The sequence below is a fragment of the Molothrus aeneus genome, chromosome 4 (genome assembly GCF_037042795.1).
Source record: "Molothrus aeneus isolate 106 chromosome 4, BPBGC_Maene_1.0, whole genome shotgun sequence".
NCBI lineage: Eukaryota > Metazoa > Chordata > Aves > Passeriformes > Icteridae > Molothrus > Molothrus aeneus.
This window is the reverse complement of record NC_089649.1, coordinates 34,898,790-34,924,699: the sequence shown is the minus strand read 5'-3', so window position 1 is coordinate 34,924,699 and position 25,910 is coordinate 34,898,790. Positions and strand designations below refer to the sequence as shown.

Sequence of the window (25,910 nt, the reverse complement as noted above, 5' to 3'; positions counted from 1 at the left end):
TAGACAACTGAATTTCTTTCATATTCTAGATATACACTGATATCTAGAAGTTATATGACATCTTATAATCATTTACTTCAATGTACAAATGCTGGAGGTTTTTTACCTACACTGCAATATTTTTGTCATGCTCTAATTCAACTCTCCTATTTTCAAATTGGAAAACAAGGTAATTTCTGATAGGATCAGTAATTGTTTATATATTCAACTGAGAAGCAAACACAAAGGCTCATTATGAAGCACTTGGAAACTTATGCAGATGCAGTAGTTATAAAAACAAACAACAGAAATTTGTAAAGAATGGAGAAGAGGATAGTCTGTAAATGTTAAGAAATCATTTTGAGTAAGGTCCCACAATTTATTTAATAGTCCTGTTACGTATGGCCACCTTGATAAATGGCACATACCAGAAACACTTCTGAGCTGTTGACTATAGGATCAAAGACCTAAAGACATGTCTGGATGAAGACACTGGAAAATGGGCACTTAACTTAGCACTAACTTAGTAAGAATGACTATGACAGGATTTTATTTCTGTAATCATTGCTCAGTTACTTTAATTTACTCCAATAATGAAGGGGAGACTACATGAGGCAGCAGATTCCAAACATATTTTAAGAACCTGTTTAATTTTGAAAGACACTACTGCCACCGAGGTCTTGGTCTGCATTGTGGTTAGAAGGAAGGTTGAGAAACGTGGGTGTGAAGAGCTAGAGCAATGCTCTAAGCTGGAATGCAGGTAAGACAACGGATTTTTCTGGCTGTGGCAAACCTGTTCTTCACAACAGAGTTGTAAGTTTTGCCTCTGGTCACTTTACTCCTAAGGTCCTTTTATCTGTTCCTTTTAGCTATTCCTTTCCAGCTTTCCAGCTGCTTTCTACAAGGAGGTTCTGTATTTGATCAGCATACTGGATACAAGTCCAATTAGGGTCCACAATTTACTGTCTTACCAAAGTAATTTAGATACCAAAAGACAGTTATTTATATATACCTGAACCTATTAAGACTGCAATAAAAATAAAAGTTGAGCTAAATTATTAAATAGGGAAAGAAAAATGCCACTGGAAAAAGTACACTGTCTGCTCTCAGGATTTTTAAAATAAAGAAAGAATCCTGTTCTGCAAACAGATGATTTCCCAAGAAAATGATTAAATTCTTTTATTTGCCCCACAGTGGGGGCAGGAAATATCTATTTCCATTTTTCATCTCTCAATAGATTATTTTTTCCTTTTTCTGTGTAACCACAGCATTTTTTATCACTCTTACTGCATTGAGATTTTGGGATTTCAAAGCTGAATTTGTGGTTGGTCTTCTAAAGCAAAGTATTTGGAAGCATGTTCAGCCATGAGACTGAGTGGTGAATTTTTTGTTTTGCGGAGTCATGACTGTGAAGATGAAATTAGGCAGCTGAATCAGGATCAATATTGTGTTATGGTATGCAGAGTACCAGGGGTGTCCAGCTGAGGCACCAGCAAGGGCCCCAGTTGTATGAAAATGTAGACCCTCTAGAAATAATTAAGCAAAGGAAAAGGTGAAGCCTTAGGTATGTGATTTTTCAGTTTTTCTGAACAGTTGGAAATAGTTTTTGAAATACTCAGAGAATTTTCCAGATTTTGTGTGCTGCAGAATGAAGACATCAAAGAAGAGCCCTGAAAGCTGAACCACAATTCCCTTTGTGTTACCATCCCAGAAATATTGATTATTGCTGTTTTGGCTTTTGTAACATGCTTTTGTTTATTTAAGAATTTCTCTTTTAGCATTCTTGCTGTAGTTTTGTTTACTGTTTTTCTCTCTCTTCAAATAACTCTTCTCCATTTTTCTATATTACTTTTCTTCATCACAGAAACTTGTGTTTTCACTCAGCATGGCTTATTATTCATGCATTCATATCCAGTAAGAGATGCTTGATGGTGGCTTGAATGGAGAAGAAATAGATTATGTATTATCCTGTAGGTACCATTTTATGGGACCCACATTAGAGTAATTGAGGAAGGAAGAAAGAAAGAAAAAGTAAGGAAGAGTCTCTACTGCTGATGTTTATAAACATTAATAGAAAAGGAAAATATATTAAAATTGGAATATTACTGACTTCCTAGTGGCAGAAAGAAGTTATGTCCAGTTGTTTGCCTATCAGATTATTTCATGGAATCAAGTTGAATTTGTTTTTTCTTACAGGCATAAGGGGAAATGTAATGCCATCATAAGTAATAAAAGAGAACTTATGTCATGCTAGGCTAAATAATGTGAAATAACAATACAATAGTTATTAAAACTACTTTTGGCAGTATTATTGACAATTTTTTTTACATTGATATTCTGGCACACATATTTCATCATGGATATGTCTGGTTTGTATTAAATTTCCATCTGTAAAATGATCTATTTATATGTGCAAATTATCAGACTAGAAAACCTCATACTTTAAAAATCTTTGATTTTCTTGCCTTGAGCAATAGCATGAATAATCTTTTATGTTTTAAAAATACCTTCATTTATAGATGGCAATGAAAGTAGCAAAGTTTTGTTTTAAACTGTTTGGTTTATTTCCAATACAGCAATAACTGTACCTATCTCTGTGGGTATAATATATCTATGACAAAAGCAGATTAATAAGTAAAACAAACTATATATTCTTTAAAATTTTAATATTTTCGTGCTGTAAAAATCATTCCTTGCAATATATAAAAAAGCTAAATTGCTTCCTAATTGAGAAGGGAACTTTTCCCCCACTGAGAGTCACTGTCGACCATCCTTGGATTTGATCAGAGGAAAAGAGAATTACAAATTAAAACCAGCATTTAGGGAATATCAGTATTGTTGCAAAATATGGTCAAGTTTTGAAGAACAAGGGCAAACACGAGCGATATGCAGCCAAAATGGAGACTGTGCAGGTGTTGCTGTTTCTTTTAGTGCATTTAGCTGGTGCAATGCTTTGTTGAAGTAGGTTTTATATTTTATCAGAGTTTTGCCCTCTTCTCCCATGAAGTTTATTGAAGCAGATTTTGATACCCATTCAGTGAATTTCTGCATATTTGGCAGTATGTGTGACCACAGTGTACACACCTGTTGCACAGTGAGTGTGTAATAGAAATGGTACTTGCTGATGGTTTGGACTTTCTGTGTCATGCATGGATGTCACTGCCTAGGCAGGCTCTGCCCTGAGCTAGCTGTGTGAGATCTGAGGAGAAGCACTCCTGACCTTAACTTAGCCTTCAGTGGTAAGCAAGGGGGAAAAAGAAAAAGGAAAAGTGTTGTTCTTTCAATATAAAAGAATATCAACAGAATAAGTTAGTATATTGCAGCAGATGATCTTCCATGGCTAATTGTTTGACAACCTATTTTTGCTCTTTTATCATCTTACTATGTACTTGTTGCTATATGTTTTATCTGAGCAGACCTCTACATGATGAAAGCTTGTCAGCTCTATCTTCCCATTTCTGATGTTATCAGACTAATTCTTAAACTCAGAAGACATCCTGCTGGCAGAAAAGATAATATCAATCTGAAAAGCCTTTCTGTCTCTTTTTTGTTTGTTTTTTCTCCTTTCCTCTCCCTCTGCAGGAGTGAGAAAGTCGGTGCTGATAGGTGCTCTTCCATCTATCTAAGGAGCACTTGGAAGATTACAGTACAGTAAGCTGACAGTTGTCTACATGATCTAAAGGAATTCTCTCTTTCAAAGACATGCCATAGCTATTAACCAGTGCCAGAATACAGAACTTTTATGAGGTACTGATTAACAGACACAGATATTTCTCTTAAAAGCTCATGAACTGTAAAACAGCACTCTTTTAGCACCTGATTAACAACACCATCTAAAAACATCACAGCCTTTGTCAGAAGTGACCTAGGGTAACGACAACAGCATAATTAGTTTGAGATAATAGTTCTTTAGTTTTAATTTAAATACCATATAGATGGTACTTTTAATCCTGAGCACCATTGCATAACACAATTTTCTGTCCGTGTGTGCTGTGTCTTACAACCTGTAACCACAGATATGTTATTATCTTAATGTTTTTGAAATTATTTTGGCTGTGGAATTAAGGGCAAAAAATCCCAGCACTAGAATTGTCAAGACAGCTGACCTATTTCAAGCCTTGTTCATAGAATAGTTTGGGTTGGAAGGACACTTAAAATCAGGTGGTAAACCCTCCCTGCAATGGACAGGAACATCTTCCACTAGACCAGGTTTCTTAAAGCCCCATCCAGCATGGCCTTAAACACTTCGAGGGAAAGGCCATCCACAACTTCTCTGGGCAGCCTGTTCCAGTGCCTCACCACCCTCATAGTGAGGAATTTCTTTCTGTATCTGATCAAAACCTAACCTCTTTCAGTGTAAAGACATTGCCACTTGTCCTATTCCTATGTGCCCCTGTATTGCTCCTCAGCACCAGGCAGTCAATAATACGTAAAAAGGTCTATTATGTCTGTTTGTGGTTTTCTTGTTTAGCAGAATTATTCTTGATTTAGATAGAGTATGAGTCCAGTTCAAAGTTGTTTAATGGAAGTGCGTGTCCAGGGTAGGTTGAATTATCTCACCCAGTACCTGTAATATAGCAGTTTAAAGTAAAAAAAATCCCACTTTTACTGTTTAAGCAAATGAGTTGTGCTACTTCTGGAGGAGGGGAGAACAATAAATTAAACCTGGCAGGTTTAAGAAGCTGAGCTGTAGGTGGTGGGTGCAGCATCAACCACACAGATGGACACACTGACGAATGGAGTTAAGTACTGTACAATAAAAGCTGAAGCAGGGGTTGGGGAGCAGGGAAGTATCACTTGCTCTAAAGCTGTGCTAAAGAGCAAAGAACATTTGTTAAAATGAATGGCTGCAAGATTTTGTGCTATACTGTGAAGCCACCCTGAGTAACTTATGCAATTAAGGGATATTCAGATCCCTGAACATGAATACTTTGAATGTATTCTTTGTAGAAGTGGCTTATTATTCCTCACAGGTGTAATGAGGAGCTCAGAATTGTTAAATACAATCTGGAGAGACATATAGTTACTTATGTCTCTGCTTAAGTTTTTCCATTGTGGTTCAAAAAGTATGTTTCTTTAGTTACCTTCTATACTTGCTCTTCAGAAAGAAAAAAACCCCAGACATATTCTTTTGAAATTGATCAATTACTGATATTTTCTACCTGTAATCCTACCTAAAGAGTTTAGTATAGAGAAGACAAATTTAAGTCATTGACAGAGCAGATATATGTTGATAGTATTAAGGGAAGAAAATGGAAATCCTTCTTTCAGATATTGATTGCTATGATGCTTGTAAATTGGTTTTTCTTCCTTCTTTTCTGTCTTTATTTTTAAGCAGACACTGTGACTGATCCTGCATGAGGGAAGAAAGAGCTGTGAGCGTGGGCAGCAGGGGTGCAACTTGCACTGCCAGGCAATGAGAGAGATAGATTGAATGGGAATCACTCTGCAGGGTTCTGAATCTGATGAGTGGAATATCAATTTATTCTTATAGTGGTGAAAGAACATTTTTGTGGCAGCCAATGTTTTGAGCCAATAGGAAAAGTAGCTGTTTTCTAGTGAAAAGTTTTCTGTAATTCAGCATAAAATAGTGAGTGTTGTAGGAGTAGACATCCTCATAGTAATATTAATCAAAATATTTTTTCTATTTGTCTACCTTGGGTTGTAGAAGTGATCATTAGTTATTTGACTGTTTTGTTTATTTAAATTTGCTTTTTATGTTTAAATTTTTTTTATTCACTCATTTTTTTATAAATCAGTGTTATGGTTTGACACTGGGACAATGCCAGTGCTTCTATGAGAATACTCTCTCCCTGGTTCCTGCTATGAGATGTGACCAGGAATAAGCAAAGCAGGCTCTCACTTAGGGAAATAAAAATTTATTAACTAAACAACAAGGGGAAGGGAAAAAAAAAAAAAGAAACACACAAGGAACATGAAAACTCTACAAATACATCTCTTCTTCCTCTTCACCCAAATTCTCAATACAATACATCTCCCAAATCATCGATTCTCAGTCCACTCATCGATTCTCGGCACCACTTTTCAGAATACTCAATCTTCAATTCATCAAGAGGAGAAGGAGTTTTTCTTGTGCTAATGGTGACCTCTTCCTTCCATGTCCAGTGCTCTCACCACTGAACACGGACCAGAGCTGCTTCTAGGGTCGACTTTTAAGGATGCTTTGTCCCACTCTAAAAAGGCACAGTCTCAACTTCGGGACACCTGTCCCCCCCATATTTTTCACTCTCTGGGGCCGAGGGGTACTCACACCAAACCTTCTTGGTCCTGAGGCATTGCCTCCCCCTAGAATGCAGTCCCTGTATCACAAGGAACATGGTTCTGTCTATAGCTATACAAAAAGAGTCCAGCAAAAGCTACTCCATCATCTCTTCTGCTTGAGTTCTTCTCTATTTCTCTCGTGGCTTATTTCCTCTTATCTCATCTATATCTCTCTTCTCATTCAGCCATTCAGCTCCAGGAGGATTAGCATTTGTAAGGTTTCCATCATCCAAGAAAAGGGTTAAAAATCTGAGGCCCTGTCTGTTCAGAACTCTCACGGCTGCCCAGCCTGGCCCCTTCTCGCACCCTCCCCTTCTCTTTCTTGGCCGGCCAAGCACAGGCACAGGCTCTCTCTCTGTCTCTCCTGGGGGGGCTGCCCGATGCCTCCCGGTGCTCCTCCTCCACCCTTCCATCCTGCAGGGGCCTTCCCCTCCCTTCTGTCCAGGGCCCGGCCTCCCTCACCCGGCCCCATGGCTGCCCCTGCCCCGCCCAGCCCGCAGCCGGGCAGGGCAGCTCTGAACCCTTCACTGACCGGAACCCAAGAGAGCCTCCCAGGGGAGAGCCCTGCTTTAACCCCGTGTGCTCAGAGGCGGATCCAATGTCCCAATGGCCACATTAGGTGCCAGTATTAAAATCTGAACATCCATTGGCCTGACCACAGCATCCCAGAAACACATTTCCTGTCAAACCACCACAACCAGAAGCATTAAGATGTTCTCTAATGAAAACTGTGCCTTTAATTGGGCTATCAAATGCAGGTAACAGACAGCATCATATTCTGCAAAACAGATTCTGAATTAATAACTTTGAATTCTCTCTCAATAATAGATATATAATCATTGAAAAAGTTAAAATCATTACCCTACCTTGCTGTTTTGCAATTGCTAAACACGCTGATACATAGGAACCCCATTTAAGTGATGATAATCAGATGAAATTATTACATTTCTCTTAATACAAGGGAATTTTGTATTCCTGTTCAGGAAATTACTAAGAATTTAACATGTGACACCATACTCTGGTTATTAGACATAGTTATTAAAATTACATCTATTGACTAAAGAGAACTATTTGCTGCCTTAAAAAAAAGGTTTCTGCTTTATTAAATAATGTGTAAAAGAAAAAAGAGATTACTTTTGCTTCTGTGTTACCTATTTTAGAAAACATTGAAAAATGTCTGCTTTCCTTTGGCACACAAATTGATGTCTTTTTCCAGTAGAAGTAATACATAGTGAATATATTTATAGTCAAAGAGGTAAACTCTGCAAGGCCGAGTACACACACAAAATCTATATAATGTTCTGTCTTTGCAAAGTAGAAAATGATAGGTTTGAAATGTGTTCAGTAATTCTTTTGGCTTTATAAAATGAAAGCAGTTCTGGGAAAAGGTAATAAATATCTCTAAGAAGTTATTAAAACACTGCATTATTACAAGGTCAGGCACTTAGATTAGCATAAAAAGCACTTATAAAAGAAATTTGCATATCTTGGTGATCAAAAGGTGAAGTCTGAGTTCATAAGTTAATATACACAATTAAAAATCTTTCTAAAATAATACATAATTGCTTTACCAAAGTGGGGTGTGTGTGTGTGTGTATGAATCTCAATTTCTTTTGTAATATTGCTTATATGTTATATCAACTAAAATGTGTATTAAATTTTTTGAGGCTTCAGTTCTGGAATGACTTAAAATTGTGAGCATCCTACGTAGTCACTGAAGTTACTGAAGTCTTTGCAACTTTATTTCCATCAGTTTGATTTGTGAAAAATTTAACTATTGATTATTATTGAGATATGTCATAGAATGTATAAGATTTTATAGATTAAAATAAAAAAATAAATCCTTTAAAAAAATTAGTAACACTTAAGTAACTTTGTAAGTTAGGATATCCTTAGTTTCTTGCCATCTGTTGAATGAAAGGAAAGAAGTCATCAGTATCCACTGAAAGGAGTCATGTTCAGATCGATTCTTATATGAAGTACAGGAAGTCCTCTAAAAACTTGAATTAGGAAAAACAGTGGGTGAGTTGATAAGCTTAAAAATTATGAAGTCAATGGTAATTTTGTATGATCTCAATATGTGAAAACAGTATCCAGCAAAGGAAGCATCTTTATCATTTAAATGATGATACATTTTCATACAGTATCAAAATATTGGAAAGACCTTTCTCTGTAACTTTACTGTTCTCCAGCTCCTACCTTGGAGGCCAAAATAACTGTGCTGAAGAGCAAAATTAGACATCCTGTGATAGGTGGATCATTTGCCATGTGTAAACACCTTCTTCATCCAAGGTTTCCTTCCAGTTTATGCTTAACTTGTGAAGCTATTTTTGTAATCTTTGCTTTCTAGCCCACTTTATTAAAGTAGTTTTACAGGGCACAAAGGCTCTGTGTAGGCAGGATACATGCTACCTAAAAGTATAAAATTATTTCTTGCTCACTGGGCACAATATTTAGCTGGGACTAATTTGCTGTTAGACTCTACTGATGATGCTCTCCACCTCTTTCCAGATCCTCAGTGGATCTTTGCTGGCCAGACAGTTCAAATATAATGTGTTGACTTCCACGGCTCATTGCAATGGACTGATCCTCAGTGTTGTTTAAACTTCTGTCTCTGGTTTTGCTTTTATGATTTTATGACTTTTTGCATCTCTGGTTTGTTTTCCTGCCACTCCTGACTGACCTTGTTCAACAATCTTAGTTCTGTCTGCAGTTTTACCTTTCTTACGTTGCATAGTTCCACACAACTTAATTTCTGATATCTCTTCCTCACAATTTAGTAGTTTCCTCAGTAGTGTGTGCCAAGGTTATTGATCCATGCCATATTAAAACCTCAGTCCTTTGGAGGAAGAAGGCTAAGTCACTCAGCTGTGAGTTAACTGGGAAATCCATGCCATTCTTCCCTGTTCTCATGGTCTGAAGTGCAGATACTTTTGGGCTGTTGGAGTGTGCTTTGCTGCTTCATTGGCCAGCTTGCCTAAATTTCTGAGAGACAGTGGAATATGGTTTATGTTCAACTCTTACCTTTAGAGGGTGGGTCTAAAGTTTTGACAGCTTCTGTAGCTCGGGACTTCCAAGTAGGATTTGTAAGTAGGTAGGAATAAAAGGCAAAATATTCATAAAAGTCATACAGCAAACGAAGGTGTATGGTAAAAATGGTAAATACTAATTTTTTTAGTAGTCTTATTATCTAGGTATTGTTTATGCAAATGTGGCTCACTTGTTTCTCTTGGTGTAATTTTATTGATCTGCTAATTTAAACAGGTATTGTGATAGAATTATTACAGATGTTAATGGGTCAACTTGCATTTCTGTCTTTAGAAAAATCTGAGTGCATGGTTTCTGTGACAGAAAACAAGATCTGTTATATACAGGATTGCTTTCCACCTCTCTGGCATTTGCTAAGCGAAATCTGCTTCAGCTATACGTATGTAATCTTTTCTAGTTAAATATACAGGAAATGGATGGAACTATGTCAGATCTGTAGTAGGCATATCCATAAATAATGTTGGACAGAAATTTCCACCCACCTTACTGGGTCCCAGTAAGTTTGCAGAGGAGACACCAAGCTGTGTGGTGCTGTTGGCACTCCTCAAGGACAGGGTGTCATCCAGAGGGTTCTGGACAAACTCCAGAAGTGGGCCCATGGGAATCTCATAAGATTTAACAAGGCCAAGTGCAAGGTGCTGCACCTGGGTCGGGGGGACCCCCGAAATCAATGCAGGCAGAGGGATGGACAGATGGAGAGCAGCCCTGGGCAGCAGGATTTGGGATGCTGGGCATGAGCTGGCAATGTGCACTGTCAGCCCAGAAATCCAGCTGTATCCTGGGCTGCATCCAAAGCAGCATGGCCAGTGGTTGAGGCAGGTGATACTCTTCTTCCACTCCATTCTTCTTACACCCCACATGGAGTGCTACATCCAGCTGTGGGGCCTCCAGCATAAGAAGGATGTGGATGGGATGGAGCAGATGCAGAAGAGGGCTGCAAAGATACTCAGAGGGCTGGAGCACCTCTCCAGTAGGGACAGGCTGAGAGACATGGGAGTTTTTCAGCCCAGAGAAGAGAAGGCTCTGGGGAACCCTTGTAGTACCCCCTAGAGGGGGCCTGCAAGGGGTCTGGAGAGGGACTTTCTACAAGGGCATATAGTGATGGGACTGAAAAATAGAAGGTTTAGATTATTTACTTGCAAAGAATTCTTCAGTGTGAAGGTAATGATGCACTGGAACAGGTTGCCCAGAGCAGCTGTGGATATCCCATCTCTGGCAGTGTTCAAGGCCAGGCTGCATGGGGCTCTGAGCAACCTGCTGTAGAGAAGGTGTCCCTGGCCATGGCAGGGAGATTGGAATCAAATTATCTTTAAGGTTTGTTCCTTCAAACCTAAAACGTTCTAAGATCCTATGATTTCTGTCTTGGGGTGTAGTCTTTGTATTTTTGTCTTGTGAAAATAGTACACCTGCTAACTCGTTCAGTCTACACTAAGATTGGTTCTTAATAAATACACGTCTTCCTAACAATGTTAATTTGTAAATTGCTAAAATTGCTAAAATATGTTTTATTTGGATTTCCACATTAATCTTGTTAATTTTTGTTCTATTTATCTCAGTTTAATTCAGTTGGTTTTGGTGTTTATTCAGATGGATTTTTCTTCTATTTTTTAGGAGTAGTGCAAAGTAAAGAAACAAGTGAAAATAATATATTCAAGAAGACTGGTAGTAATGAATTGAGAGGTTTTTGACATTTGAAAGGAACATCTTAGTAGTATATTGACAACTATGATTTTCTTCCAAGAGGCTTGAACATGAAAAGGCAGCTTTGAAGGAAATTCAGGCAACTCTAAAGAAAGCAATTTAGATTTTATGGTACAAGTGGTTTTTCTGATTATGTTAATCTTACCCAGCCTGATTGTGTTGCCCAAAGGCCATGGCAAAACATAATCAGGCAGAATCTCTAAATTGGGATAACTCTAAAATCTCCTAAAGATGCAAATGTAGTTATCAGAGGAGAATTGCAAGAGTTCTTTCAAAGATTAGTTTTTAGTAACTCAGACTTTTTTCAACAGTTTTGGAAAAAGGTGTTTGGAGATTATCAAATTTAGCTATAAAATACCATTTTTCAATTGAATTGGGCCCTCATGCATTATATAGATATTATTAAATAATAATGTTGCCAAAGAGTTGCTTGAAGCTAAATTTTAAACAGGTTACATTAAGTATTCTCAAAGTATTTGCAGGCACAATCACTGTGTATACAGGAAGGTAAGTTTATGTATGCAAACAGGTACATAGGCTAGACTAATTGGGCAGATTGGCTAATTATGTTTCTAGGCAGGCATGCACAGTTTGGTGTATGCAAATTAATGCAATCAGAAGCATTGCTCATAAATTAGGCCCATATATTTAATTTTACCCTTTAGGTGTCAACAATATCAGATAAGGTGGAGCTTGCATTCAGTAATAGTTATTTTGTTATGAGACAGGTACCAAAGCCTTTTCAGAAAATTTTTGGTGGAAGAGGTTGACTTTCTCATGGCATCATGTATTTAATGTGACAACAGACTAACAAGTGCAAGAACATTTATAGTGATTACAGTAGAATTGCAAAATTAAATGACAAAATTTTATTAGCTGCAAGTTGCAGTGATCTGGATCTTCTTCTTGCATATTGAATTATAATAAATATAAGAAAGAAACAAATGATTTATTAAAGTGAAATAACTGCCTTTTTTGCTATTTTTTCCATGTATTAACATTTTAAAATGTACATATACATTGCTTTATTTACACAACTCACATAATTAATAACTAATTCTATGTGTTACAGTTTTGTACCTATTTCAGGATATTGTTGACATACATCAATGATCATATCTCAAGATAATTTTAACATCACAGTAGTTTCTCAGTTATTTCCATGTCAATGTGTGTGTGATCATTGCCTAGCTGTAAAAAACATAACTCTCAACACCTGGTTAAAAAGAATAGTCAACAGAAACAAATCTGATGTAATTAAATAATGATTAAAGGAAAAGTCTGAGTATGTAAGTAAAATGCATTATTCAGGTATTTTATGAAATGCATGTATCTACCATAACTAGCATTAAGAATATTTTAAATTGACTTTTCATAGTTTCCTGTCAGTGACTGACAGTCAAAAATAGCTGTTCAGCAGCTTTGATAATACAGTCACTTTCAGCAGCATTGTACTAAAGCTTTAAATAAATATCCATACAAACCATTCCCATGAACAGGTCTCTGGATTGATACCTTCAAAGTATAATTTTTTGTAATTTCATTATCCTTGTGCCTTTCATTACAGTTTTTGAAAAATACAGATTTATGTGTTGTTTTCAAAAATATTATTAGTTATATAGAAGCCAATTTTGGTAATAGTGATCTGCTGAAGGTCTCAGAGGAGTTCTGTGTAAAAGAGGAAATTTGACACTCTTCAGCTTGAATGAGTGCCCTGGGACAGTTTACATTTAAAAGCCTAACAAAGCACAGGTTAGTTGAGGAAGGTAATTTATCTGACTATATCAAATGTTTTCTGTTTTCTTCATACCTCTCTGTTTGTCACAGAACTGCAATTTCTGCCTTGTGAGCTTGTTCTGGTTTCCATCATCCTTGCTTTATTTTCTAAAACATCTCTTTTCTCTCCCTTCAGGTGATTTTACTTCTCTTCATATAAAAGGAGGGCTTTTCCTCCTCTTTCTGTTTTTTCTTGTCTTCATCAAGAGCATGCACAAGGGTGTATATATACTAAAACACTAAGCACCACCACTAGTCCTTTCTTTGATTTATTTTAGGCATCTACAGCAAGTCCCCTTGTGTGTTGCACAAATTCTGCTTCCAGTCTGTTTTTTGCTGATGTCAATGAGCTTCTCTCTGTTGATGTCTGTAACTTCTGCAATTTATTTGTACAGCTTCTACAATTTGTTTGTATTTTAAAGTTACTGTATCTCTGATAAACAGAAATTGCATCAGGTTGATAGTTGGGATGCTGGTCCTGTCAGTAGCCTCAGGCTACTGGGGCACTTCTGGATAATTGTGAGCCATAAAAGTAACAAGAAGTTAGAGAAAGATGCAGCCATCTGTATAATCTAATGATGCTGGAACTCATGTGAATGATTGGAAAGCTCTCAGTCAAGTAAAAGGAGCAGCAATAGTCTAATTATTACTATATATTGTACATAATCAAAGACATAGTTTCTCCTTTTTTTTTTTGCTATAATAGAAATGAGATGATTTTTGCTTTGTCTTCAAATTGTGCAACTCATCAGAAAGGATTGTTATTTGTTAATTAAGGTTGTACATTAGAATTGTTTCCTTTTTAGTGCTTCCTGGTGGACATAAAACCTTCCTGTATTGATATTTATTATTCATTATGCTACATAGAACTGAAGCTATTTCTGGTTTTTTCGATAGTAACTGACACCTTCTGTGTGCAGCATCTCAGCTTCCTGTGTACACTGTAAAAAAATCTGTGCATTTCAAAATTTCATTAAACAGCATAACCTGAATGCAGACTTCTATGATTCCTGAATTTTTTTTTCCTAAAAGACCACATTTACAGCTAAAATTATTCACATAAACATTAGCATGGCTTGGAAATGGGCTTTTAGTTTTTGTCATCACCAGTTTACTGTTGTTAGGTGTGTGCTTTTAGCCTTTTACTCTGCTCATATAAAACCAGAGGATGAGGAGTTTATTTTCTCATGTTTCTTTTTATTACTCCACACAAGTTCTTCTCAAACAATGATTCATTACTAGCAAAATAGTTCTTGGCTATTTGTAGGTGAAAGTGTTGAAGGAGTTCTCTGAGAGTTCTGCTCCATGAAGGAATGTTTGATTTGAGATTTTATAAGTTTGAATATTTGTGTGTGTCCTGATAAGTCATTGCTATGTTCTAAGTGTAATCAATTTTAGGTTCCTCAAAAGATCCCAAGGGAAAAAAAAAAAACCCAGTATAAAAATCATGTGCTGCTGTTAATTTTTTTTTATTTATATGCAAGAAGTAACTTCTTTATATATTTTGAGGTCATAAAGGAGCTGTTTCATGATACAGTGGCTACTAAATGCTTTCATAGTTGAAAAATAAGAGGAAAAATTAATGGATAAGAATTAATTGAAAGCTACAGAGAAAAAGCATGCCTGTCTGAAAATGGCCATATAACACAAACTGAAAGCTTGTAAAAGTATTTAAAACTAATAACTAATAAAAGTATTGTGAAGAAGCATCAGTAACCTATTTTAGACTTTTATTCTGACCCAGCATAGCCCCTTCCTAAATTTAAATAATCCATCTAGCTCTGTATATGTTTATATGAGGATACACATATATGATTGTATAGACTGATTCTGTGCTCCAATGGATTAACTTGTTTTTTCCCCTTTGGACTATATATTGAGTGTTGACTGAATTTTGCAAATTATAGACAGTGAAAGACTCTTCAAAGTGGGGCAAACAGTAGGACCCCCTCCCTGTTTCTCCAGAAGTATTTGACACAGTTCTCTAAAACCTAAATGTTGCCTCCTAAAATACCAGTATTGATAAATAGTTCTATTCATACTGTTTAATAACAAAAAGAGTAAGTGTCACATAGTTCCAACGTCTTTCACTGATCAATAAGTGTAACAGTCCCCAAAACATCATCTTAATTATCTTCTTCTGCTCATATGTCTTAGTGAAATAGTATGCAGGCATCAAGAATCACTACAGAGAATAAAGTACAAAGTTGAAGAAGTTTATGCCAAAGACATTGGCAACCCTTTAGGTAAAAGAAAACTTTATGGTTCAAATTATGTATGGCTTACTGTTTGTAAAGGCTCATTAAAATACCCTGAATATGTTCTGTTTTCAATACTGCTTATCAGAATTACATACTTTTTGTTTACTTACAGTATGAAAGAGGCTGGTTTAGGCCATAAACAGTGGAGGGGTGGTCCCATTTCATCAAACTGCAAGCAGTGTCCAGTAGTTTATACCCATCCTGTTTGTGGATCAGATGGTCACACATATTCTTCTCAGGTAAGAATTGAATAAAGAACTAAATTAATCTTTCATTGTTCCAGTCAATTCCAGCTCTTGGAAAATAAAATAATGTATTGTAACACAAACCAGTATTTATTTGTTTTGGCTAAAATATGTGTTACTGAATGCAACCTACAGGAATTCCAGTATTTTGTATGATGTAAAAGCAAAATGGTAGCAAACCCTAAGCAGCATAAACCAGTAATACCTGGAGCAGCAAAGTGTAGGACTGTTCCACAATTTAACAGAGCACCTTGAGTGCTCTGCTGTGTGACAAGACACCATGGCAGGGTTTGAGTAAGCAAAAAGTGTTGGGTGTCCCCAGCTGGGGGTAGAATAGGCATGTTAAGTCAGATTTTTCCAGTTGAGCATTTAAGGTGTGCTTTAAGTTTCAGGTACTTAGACATAGATGTAACATAGCCAGAAAAAAAATATAATAATGTAAAGGATTGTTGGCTCTCTTTCCTTGCAACAGTCTATTATGAGTCTTAAGATGATAATCAAATCTTCCTTTTCTAGTCCTTACTTTCCTGTCTTTTTTCTCATATATAGTTAGAAATAAAGTAATAATTTTAAAATGTTACCATCAGTTTACCCAGTCTTGTTTGGATTAAATATTTTGTGTTGCTCCTGCTAAAGTCCAAAAATCTTGGATTACAGTGCAGAGGTGAAATTGTGAGATAGAGGGGCTTCATAATGCTGAAAAGAGATAAATTTATTTAGCATTGTTCATTAAAACTTTGAGCAGAAGAATGCTCAGCCACTATTTACAACTGAGTCTTGTTTAATAGAAAAAAGTGTGGACTCTTGATAAACCCATTTTTCTCAGGAACAGCACATAGTTCAGTAGTGTGAAAGGAGCTACTGTATTCTGTCTTACTCTGACACTGTGTCCTTACACTAACAAATTGTTTCATTAGTAGGTAATATCCAGTGCTTCAAGAGAAGTATAATAATAAATTAAATTGATGAAGATATAAAAGCTCTGTGTATGTTAATTATGAAGAAAAAATTGTGTATTGCATTTTAAACAAAATACATTAAGATATTTCCTAGTATCTAAAGATTTTAAGAGTTTCCAGAATTTTTTTGATTTTTTACATAATCACAAATTAATCACATCTGAAGTTTACAAATCTGTAGTCACGTGTGAAGTTTACAAAAAAGAATTAATTTTCAGGAGGGACTGGGTGTTGGATTGAACACCAAGTATTTTCTCCAAAGATATTTTGTTCTTGATAAACTAAAAACATCAGATTTAACTGGTGCTTCCTAAACCCTGACAATACTCAGGCTTTTATCCTAAATCTTACATTAGAAAACGTTTTCCCTATTAATTTGAATATTTAATTATAGGGATTTGGTCTAGAACCCTAGTTTTCCTTTACAGGAAGCAATTAAAAAACTTCTAATGCTTACACCAGCTTATCTGAGGCCCTACAAATGAATTCTAGAGTCTTTGGCACAGCTAAAAAATACTTCCTTTTATTGACACTATGACTTTATTTAGGAATTTGATAAGTGTTCTGATTTTCATTAACTGTAATCTCTTGCCTATGTTTTTTTTATGAGCTAAAAGTGTGCTGCTTCTTACTAGACATTAGGTGATGCTGTCCTTTAGTATTTACTTTGCCTTGCTGTTCAAAAGTTCAGGCAGTCTTTAAGTCTCAAGTCCAGGCTGCACACAGATATAATACAGAATGGTAGTCTCTACAATTTTGCAATTTAAATACATGAGGTAGATAAGTTAATATAGTTAATACTGGATGAGCAACCTTTTTATTTTTTGAGTACTGTATACTTCTTTTATTGCAATCTCTCCCTATGTTCTTGCTAATGTAATACAAAGATCACCCCACTTTAATCTCATAGTTTATTTCCTGTTTTACCATATAGGAATTCTGTGTTCTAAAATGCTCTGTAGGTAGAAGTCACCTTTCTGGCCTCTCATGGTCTGATCTGGAGTAGATACAAAAGTAGTAGTACAAAAGTCTATAAATATTGATGAGATGCAGATATTTTTAAATCAGTTCGTGTGTTAAAGGTGCAGCTATTCAAAGGGAATGATGAGGAATGAGTGGACTAAATAGGCACACTGTGCTCCCATTCCAGTGCATTGTCATTGCTGCAGTACCTGTTATCCAACCTCAATATCCTCTGCATGCAAACAATGCAGAAGTAACATTACCATCAGAGACATTTTTGGTTGTACTTTTTTCTTCCACTGCCTTGTAATGGTGGATTTCAAATCTCAGGTTACAGAATAAAAAATTCTAAAGACTTTCATTGCCATAGAATATCAAAACAGAGGCCCTTGCCAAGTTATTTCAAGTAAAGTGTTTTTAAAAATTGACTAAAGACAAATATTTGTGTTCCTGTACTCCAGACAAAGTTTGTTTCATTATGTCATCAAGCTCCAGTAGGAGTTTATACAGCACTTTTCTTGTATTTAGAAAGCATTCATCAATGACTCTGGAAAATTGTATAATACATTTTCAGAAAAGAAGTCATTAAATAGTAATAGTATTGTAGAACACAGCCAGACAGTTGCCATTTGTCAGATAGATGCTCTTTTGGGAGTGTATCTTGCTTTCCAGGATAAGTCCATGAAATGGTTGAATTAGATGATGTAACTACAGCTATTTCATACATGTTTTTTGCTTTGGAAAGCAAGCAAGCAAAAAAAGATATGATATGTGGATTATATAGAAAGAAAAGTTATTGCCTAAATTGAGCCTTTCCAGAATCACTTAAGGATATTTTGTTTCCCTTTCATTTTTGCAGTCCAGGTTAGGTTTACTGTTTTCTCAGCTCACAGTTAGTCTCATGAAGTCAGTGTAAAAGAAAAGTGGTAGGTATAAGATATTTGTTACTAGCATAACAAAAATGTTGAAACAAAAATATTACATGCTGAAATGTTGAGTAATCAAAGGGAACATGAATCATTGTGCTGGAAGAAATCCAGTATAAAGAGATCCTGCCATTGCCTTGGCACAGTGGTGGTACAATTTTTACTTAATGGCCTTTAAATAATACTGCATGTGTTCTACAGGTAGTGTGTTTTTACCTTCTGCATTTCTCTAAACTTTGGCACTTGAAAGTGCAGTATGCATTTTTGCACTAGGAATTCTCAAGCAGTGCAGTCTCATGAGGCTTTAGTACAACCACGTACTTGACATTCTCCATGAAAAACACAGCCTGTTGGTAGCTTCACCTTTCCTGGGATTAACAGGGAAATAAAAGGACATGAATGCAGCTCAGATGGGTTGTTTAGAGGCAGCAACCCAGCTGCTGCCATTCTTTCACCCAGGGAAGCAACTCACTGCTGTGCAGCAGACACTATAAAGCTGGTGTAGCTGGGATGAGATGGTGATGCTCTGAGGGCTTGGGTGCTTCTGTTGAAACAATTCTCCCATATTGCACTATATTGTAGCTGAACTTTCAGGAAAATGGCCAAGAGGAGAAAAAAAATATAGTCATGCAGATGAATCTTCTTTTGGGTGGGTTTTGCATATTTTGATTTCAGCTCTGGTGTTTGGTATAATAGGATGAAGTTTTCTCTCTTAAGTTTAATACAGTTGACAGTCCCACTTCAGCAAAATCTAACCTTAAATAAGATCACTGAACAGTGCTTGCAGTACTTTGAAAACACAGCAGAAGTAACTGAATCTTTAAATTATGCCCATTGCCCCATGGTTTTATGCCAGGATTGCTTTGGCAGTTCTGTTAGCAACAATTTGCTCAAGATGGCTTCACATTGAGAGTGAAATTTTTATGAAATATATTTTCTCCTACTTATGGAAGCTTCATGTTATTGATGACAACCCTGTATGTGTAAATAGCCATAATAATGTTTTTCATAAGTAATGGGTCTAAAGAGTAAGATGCAAACTGTACAGAAAAGTAATCAGAAAAGAGGATAAAGATCTTGAAAGACTCCACAGATAGACAGGTATGTGGATTTAGGTATTTTTAATATTCATATACTTTCTTCAGTCTCTCAAATTACATTTCCTTTCTATGAGGAGATTTGAAAAAGTTGGGGATAAAATTGCACTGTGGGAAGGAGTGAGTTTAATATTCCATTCAATTTTCCTTTGCCATTTTGCATGAATCAGAAATAGGTTTTTATTCTCACAGCATCCCATATTTAACATTTTTTGTTTTAAAATCATTGCTATCTTTATTCTTTTTAGGTATTTTTGAAATTTTAACTTAATAATCTGTATCTCTTAGCAGCGTGTTTGGTATAAGACAGCTTGTTGGCAAGAAGCAAAAAAAATATGTATTGGCATTTTTAATCTTTGTTGTTATTTTAAGGATTGTGATTTTATATAACTTAAATTAATTTAAATGTACTAATTAGTGTATTGTGCGCTTTCAGATCACATTCCTGAGCTGCTGACAGTTTTTTTCTGCTTCAGGAGAGATTGCTAGAAACAGAGTTGCTATTACAAAATAGATGTTTTGTATTAGTAAAAAAAAGTATTTTTCACAAGCCTGATTCAATGTATGTCAGTCTTACTTCTTAAATTGGGCTAATCCACTATGCCTTTCCATTTTTATCTGCCTTGTTACTAAGCAATCTGCTGTAGACTTAACTCTCAGTTGAAATGTAGCCAAAAATATTAAGGTGAAATCATTGCCTGCCACCTTTAGTAATAAAATAATGTAATCTCTCTGAAATAAATTGTTTGACAATGTAGAGGTTCTTTTACTTTTGCAGCTGCAAGGATCTTCTTCCAGGTGACTTACCATGACTGATTTGTTTTTCTAATAAAAGTAGATTATCTCAAGAGGGACATCTCAAAATCAAGATTTGTGTCTCTAGCCCAAGGAACACCCAGCCAAAATCACCCCTTTGTAAGTGGAAAAAATTCAAAAACTTCTTCAGACCAAATCTGGGTTGTACTGTTACAATGAACTTGTGGCTGAGGTACACTGGAAAATAAAAAATGGTGCTGGTAAATGGGAGGGAAAAAACCAAACCCCAAAAAAATGCCAACAAACCATGGCCAGCCCTTCTTCTGCCCCATTCTCTCCACTTAAGAAACCCCACAAGCAATGAAAAACCTTTTCAACAAACCCTGTTTTCAACAAACTTTTGTTGAATGAGACTGATGAATAGACAGTGATAAAAATAAAATGTATCATCCTTGATTGATCCTGGATTATACTGTGGGTCTTTACAGAAATAGTAGAAACTGGTTCTTTATTGTTTAAATGCTTAAAAAAGGCAAACAATAAAAAAAAAAGAAGGAAATGAGATTGGCTGCAGCTGGAAAATCAGACATGGATGGGTTTTGCCAGTAAGGCCTGAAATTTTATCTGGAACCTTTATATTGATAGGATGTGGTATTAAAAGAAAAAAAAAGGCAGAGAAATATCATAAGGGTGACTAAAGTTAGTCCATAAATTATAAAATCCAGATTTTCAAAGAGGCCGATGTACTAAAAATTCCAAGTTATATCAAATGATACATAACTGATCTCTTTATCTACTGCATTGAAAATAAATATCTGCTAAAACTGTAGAGAAAAATACAATAGCTTAGATAGCAAAATGCTTTACAGAAACTTTAATATTTTGAAATTCTGAGCAATTCAGTATTTCTCAGACTAGGATGATGTATTTATATGAGCAGGAATTGAATTTGATTCCCTTTTTCATTTCCAGAATATCATGTTTGTTTGATACATTGAATTTGCATTAAGAGATACCTAAAATTTAATACTTGATATTTAATAAAAACTTCAATAAAAACAAAAGAAAAAAAATTGCAACTTTATAGACTTGGAAAATATTTTCCAAAGATTTTATCTGTATAAATTCCTTTAAATGGAGGTCCATCTTGGAATGGATGAGATGCTGACCAAGGGCTTAAGGGTCAGGATTAACGTGAGACAGGGACAGGTGACATTAAAGTGGGGGACTGCTAAGGGCCACCCCACCAGGGAAAACAAGTGAATGAGGACTTCAGTAGACAGACAGGAGCAGCCTCACCTGCCTAAGCCCTGGTCCTCATGAGGGACTTCACCTGCCCTGCTGGTGGGGGACATCATGGACAGCACAGCAGGGACACCAGCATCGCAGGGTGTCCCTGGAATGTGTTCATGAGAAATTCATCCTCCAAGTGATAGAGGAGCCAAGCAAGGGGACCTGCAAGACAGCTGGAGAGAGAGACTTTCTGCAAGTGCATGTAGTGATGGGATAAGGGAGAGAATGGTTTTAAACAGACCATGAGTAGATTTAGGTTGTATATCAGGAAGAAATTCTTTACTATGAAGGTGATGAGTTGCTAGCGCAGCTTTCCCAGAGACGTTGTGGATGCCCCAACCCTGGAAGTATTCAAGGCCAGCTTGGAAGGGGCTTTGGGAAAAGTAGATTTATTTGCTCATGGCAGGAGAGTCTGAACTAGATGATCTCCAAGGGCCTTTCCAACCCTCATGCATGGAGTCATACTGTGACACTGTGTGTGGTTTTTTTAAAATGTTTTTATGTTTTTTTCTGGAATAGAAAGCATCTAGGCTGGAAGGAAAAATCTATAAAACAATAGGACAAACAGGTAAGTGAAAGTATCAGTCTTTATTAAAGAACTCTCATGTCATAGCATTAGGATATAGAAACAAAATTCCAAATATAGATTTGTGTGTTAACTGTCAAATGGGACAGCCAGTAAAACAAGAGAAGTCACACTTCTGAAAGTGGAGATTATAGTTAAAGATTCGGATTTCTTAAACTTCAGATTTCATTAGAGACATACATACTTACGTGGAGAACAGTCTTTTCTCTGGGAGGTTCAACCATCAGAAGTTAATCTTTTGAAAACAGTATTTAAAATGTTGTAACTAGAATTCCAACTAAAATAATATGGAATCATTTTGGCACAGCAATTCTTTTCCAGAAAAATGGGTCTAGATCATGTGCAGGCAGAAATGCATAGGAGCCGAACAGAGGAGCTGGCTTAGTTGGCCTTGTGGAGCAGAAACCAACTCTGTAAAGAAACCAACAGAGAGAAGGGTCTGGGGGGTTGAGGCAATTAATAATGCTCTTATGTGCTTTGTAGTTGCTGGAAACATTAATCAAACAGTGTAGAAGTTTGAGATGAGCTGTGTCAGTTGCAAGTAGGAGATCAAGAGACACAATTGCCTCAGATTTACCAAGTGGAATCCATTAAAGCATATGGTTTCAGTGGAGTAGAAGAGAAGGATGGTAATAATTCAAGAGATAGTTAGGTGGGTTTAGAGTATTTTTATGATCTTTGGAGGCTACTGTTTGGGCATTTATTTCTAAAAAAATGGAAAAGAAGCTTTTAATAGAGGGAGAGAATGGTTAAAGATGACATGAAGTGAAAGAACATCGACCTAGAAACAGATTTTGAGAGTTTATAGTAACAATCTATGATAAGAATGGGGTTAAGGAAGTTGAGATGGAAACAAACAAATGGCAAATGAGAACTGGCTCAGATCTTGGCCCAGTGAAAGCTGCAAATAAAGTGAAAATTGCTAGAAAAAAATGTAGTTATTCAACTTAAATTTTTTAGAACATGCAATTAAATTTATTAATGAAATGGAAACAAATGTGTTTAGCTTCTAAAAATATATTCTTACACAGTGTTCATGCGGGTCACATTTGCATATTTAGAAAGAAGCTGAAATACTGTGAAATTTAGGTTTCAGACACTGTAACAGTGATTTAGACCAGCAATGCTGTAGTGCTATAAACTAGTCATGTTGGCCTGGAGAAAAAGAGAAACTTCAGTCCTTTTTTTGTCAGATTTCAATGAGGAGAAATGTCTGTACCGTTAAAGAATTTTCTTCCAAGTCTCATGTTTTGGGTTTGTTTCTTTTTTAATCTGTAATTTCTGCAAGCTCACAATGAAATAGTATAAATGTGAGCCAATTGCTATGTGGATATTTCCTTGAAAACAAATTCAGACATATGACTGAGTATCAGAGGTAAGTCCTCTGCATCACAGAAATGTGTCAATGACAGCAAAAAATAGTAACATCTTAGGCCACCATGGACTTACTGGAAAAGAAAAATAAGCACTGGTGTAGCAAAATTTGTCACTCTGGCTCTTCATTCAAAACATAACATATGAAAACTTGGCTTTGTGTTGTCCTGGTATTAATCCATATGTGTTTGTCACAGAACAATGAAAATTTTTGCATGTTTTAGAAATCAAGTACTAACAGCACAAAGGGGAAAGGTTTAGGCTCAGTTCTGTGTGCCTCTACACAAGATATATCTCTTTAAATTTAAGAAGAGATATGTGATCTAGTGAAAAAGAGTCATGCTTTGGAATATTAATTCCCACTTGTACAACACAGTGTTTCTTCCCTGTGTGAAAACTAGAATGCATGTGGAATTTCATAAATATTTTTGTCACTGATAGCACATGGAGCCTTGTATTTTGGACTGTTTAATAAATTAAATCTAGCTCTTGCAGTTCAAATGAATATTAGCATACATTTTAGGTGAGCGAAAAAGCAGAGAGCTGTACAGGCCATATGCTAATAAGAAAACTGAGAGTGCCTGAGTGTTTCACCTAGTTGTAACCAAATATATAGAAATTTTTTTTTTTGTTTGCTTTCACTTGTTTTTCCTTTTTGTTTTTCCTTCCTCCTTCACCACAGTTGACAAAGAATTGTTTAAATGTCTATGAAACTTTGATGGGATAACCCAGTATGGACTGTCTAGGTCTGTGCATGTTGCTTTTAGTACTTTTATAATTTTTCATGTAATTGAAACTAATGAACATGCCCTTTAGATGCTATTTTAGCTCACATACAACTTTATAAATATTTCAACTTAGATATAATTGGATGAATTGAACTTGTTTAATTAGCAATGCAATCAGCTGGCATGGCTTAGGAAGTCATATTACATTAAAAATACAGTGATATTGCATACTAATAAGGAATAAGCAAATTGTTTTAACAAAAAATTCCACAATTTTAGAACCCATTTGTGTCTTGTTACAAGGTTTTACAGCTTTGCCATTACTTCTATTTTACTATCGCCATTATTCAGAAATTTGCATGCCAGATGAAAATCAGTGAAGAGCTTTGCTAGCTGACTTTTGAACCAATGTAGTCAGCTGTTTTTAAGATGGTTGTGTAGGAGAATGAAATTATTTCGTTCACCTTTAAAAATGGGTGAATGTCTTGTTTGACTGTTAATTTTCAAATTTGTAGTAGGAACTTGAAAATGTAAAGTTTTTTTAATCCGAGAAATACTTATTTTTCTGTCTCTCAAGAAAATTTTTTTCAAATTGCAAAATACTGAATGCCAGCAGTGGGGTGCACCAAGGATTTTGCATAGACACAGTGTTGAGTCACATTCTGTGCATCTCTAGCTGGGATAAATGTGATGGAGAAGTTTGAAACAAGGAGCCTGATGAAGTGCTGAGGTTTGGACTATACAGGCAAGAACTCTGAATAAGAGCCAGAATTTGAGCATATGCTTGAATATATCAGAAAGAGATTTATGTTTTTTGTGTTAAGAATGCTTACCAGAAGCTTTTAGTAAAAGTCTGGACTGCATCAATGTTTATATTTTTGGAATAAGCCAAGGCATGATATAATATATAACATAGCTATATATTTTTACACCTTTTGTGAATAAATTTTTAAAAAGCAATATTTTTTTAATTTTAAATATCTTTTTACACAATTTATTGTATTCAAGGATTATTGAAATACTGATTTGGACTTGAGGAAATATATTGCATTTGTTACACAAATACTAAAAAGCATTATTATGAATTATTCTCAATTTACTAGAAATAGTGTATTTCGAGTAGGGACTTACCATTAGTTAAGCTTTGTGTTCTTACTTGAGGATATAAAATAGTAGTTAGCCTGTTTGCCATATGTATAGCATAAGATAGTGAGCTATATATTTTCCGAACTGAGTAGGTGTCTAAAAATTCAGACAGCTGATTTTAAAAGCAGATAAGTTCTTTGAAGGATTTGCAGAAGCTCCTAAGCATCATATGTGTCTAATAGCCTCTAAGTAGGAAAGCAAAGATAAGTAGGTGCCTAATTTAAATAATCCCAGTAGGCATCTATTGGCATATTTCTGTGATTAAATGTGTGTTCCAGGGTGCCCAAAAAAAGATTGACTATCTAGTTGACCTGATTTCAGTGATTTCAAGCTTTAAATTTTATACTATTGCACTGCAGAGCATTAAAGGAAACAGACATTAGTTAAGGTGGATGGGAAGAAAACTGTGCATACAGGTTTTCATTTTGTCATGAAAATAGCATTCTCTAGTTCATAGTTTCATAAAAAAATGTATCATCAGTGCTCTTTCAATGACAAAATATTTTCTTTTCTCAGGATCTTGGTTCAATAGACACATTTCCTGTTTTTTTCTGATCAAAATGCTAGTTGCATGTCTTTATGGTTGATATATTCAACAGTTGTTTTCATTTTAAATAGCAGTACTTGTTTACTGAAAAGCTTTTTATCCAAATTCCTATTTTTTAGGTGAGTAATACACATGCTTAGCAGGTTACTGATGAGACAAAAAGGCATTTGTAGATCTGGGTGATGTTTCATGGATAGATTTGCACATTAATTTTTCCATTCTTAAACTTGAATTTGTTGAAAA

The 25,910-nt window shown here is 35.7% G+C and overlaps 1 protein-coding gene across 2 annotated transcripts in view; it reads left to right on the top strand.

Annotated features, from left to right (window-relative positions):
- Positions 1 to 25,910, top strand: part of SPOCK3 (SPARC (osteonectin), cwcv and kazal like domains proteoglycan 3) — a 167,415-nt gene that overhangs the window by 85,145 nt on the left and 56,360 nt on the right. For both annotated transcript variants that reach the window (XM_066548250.1, XM_066548252.1), the window contains one exon: positions 15,160 to 15,286. In XM_066548250.1, the coding sequence (XP_066404347.1) occupies positions 15,160 to 15,286 (127 nt within the window). The remainder of the gene's footprint in view (positions 1 to 15,159; positions 15,287 to 25,910) is intronic.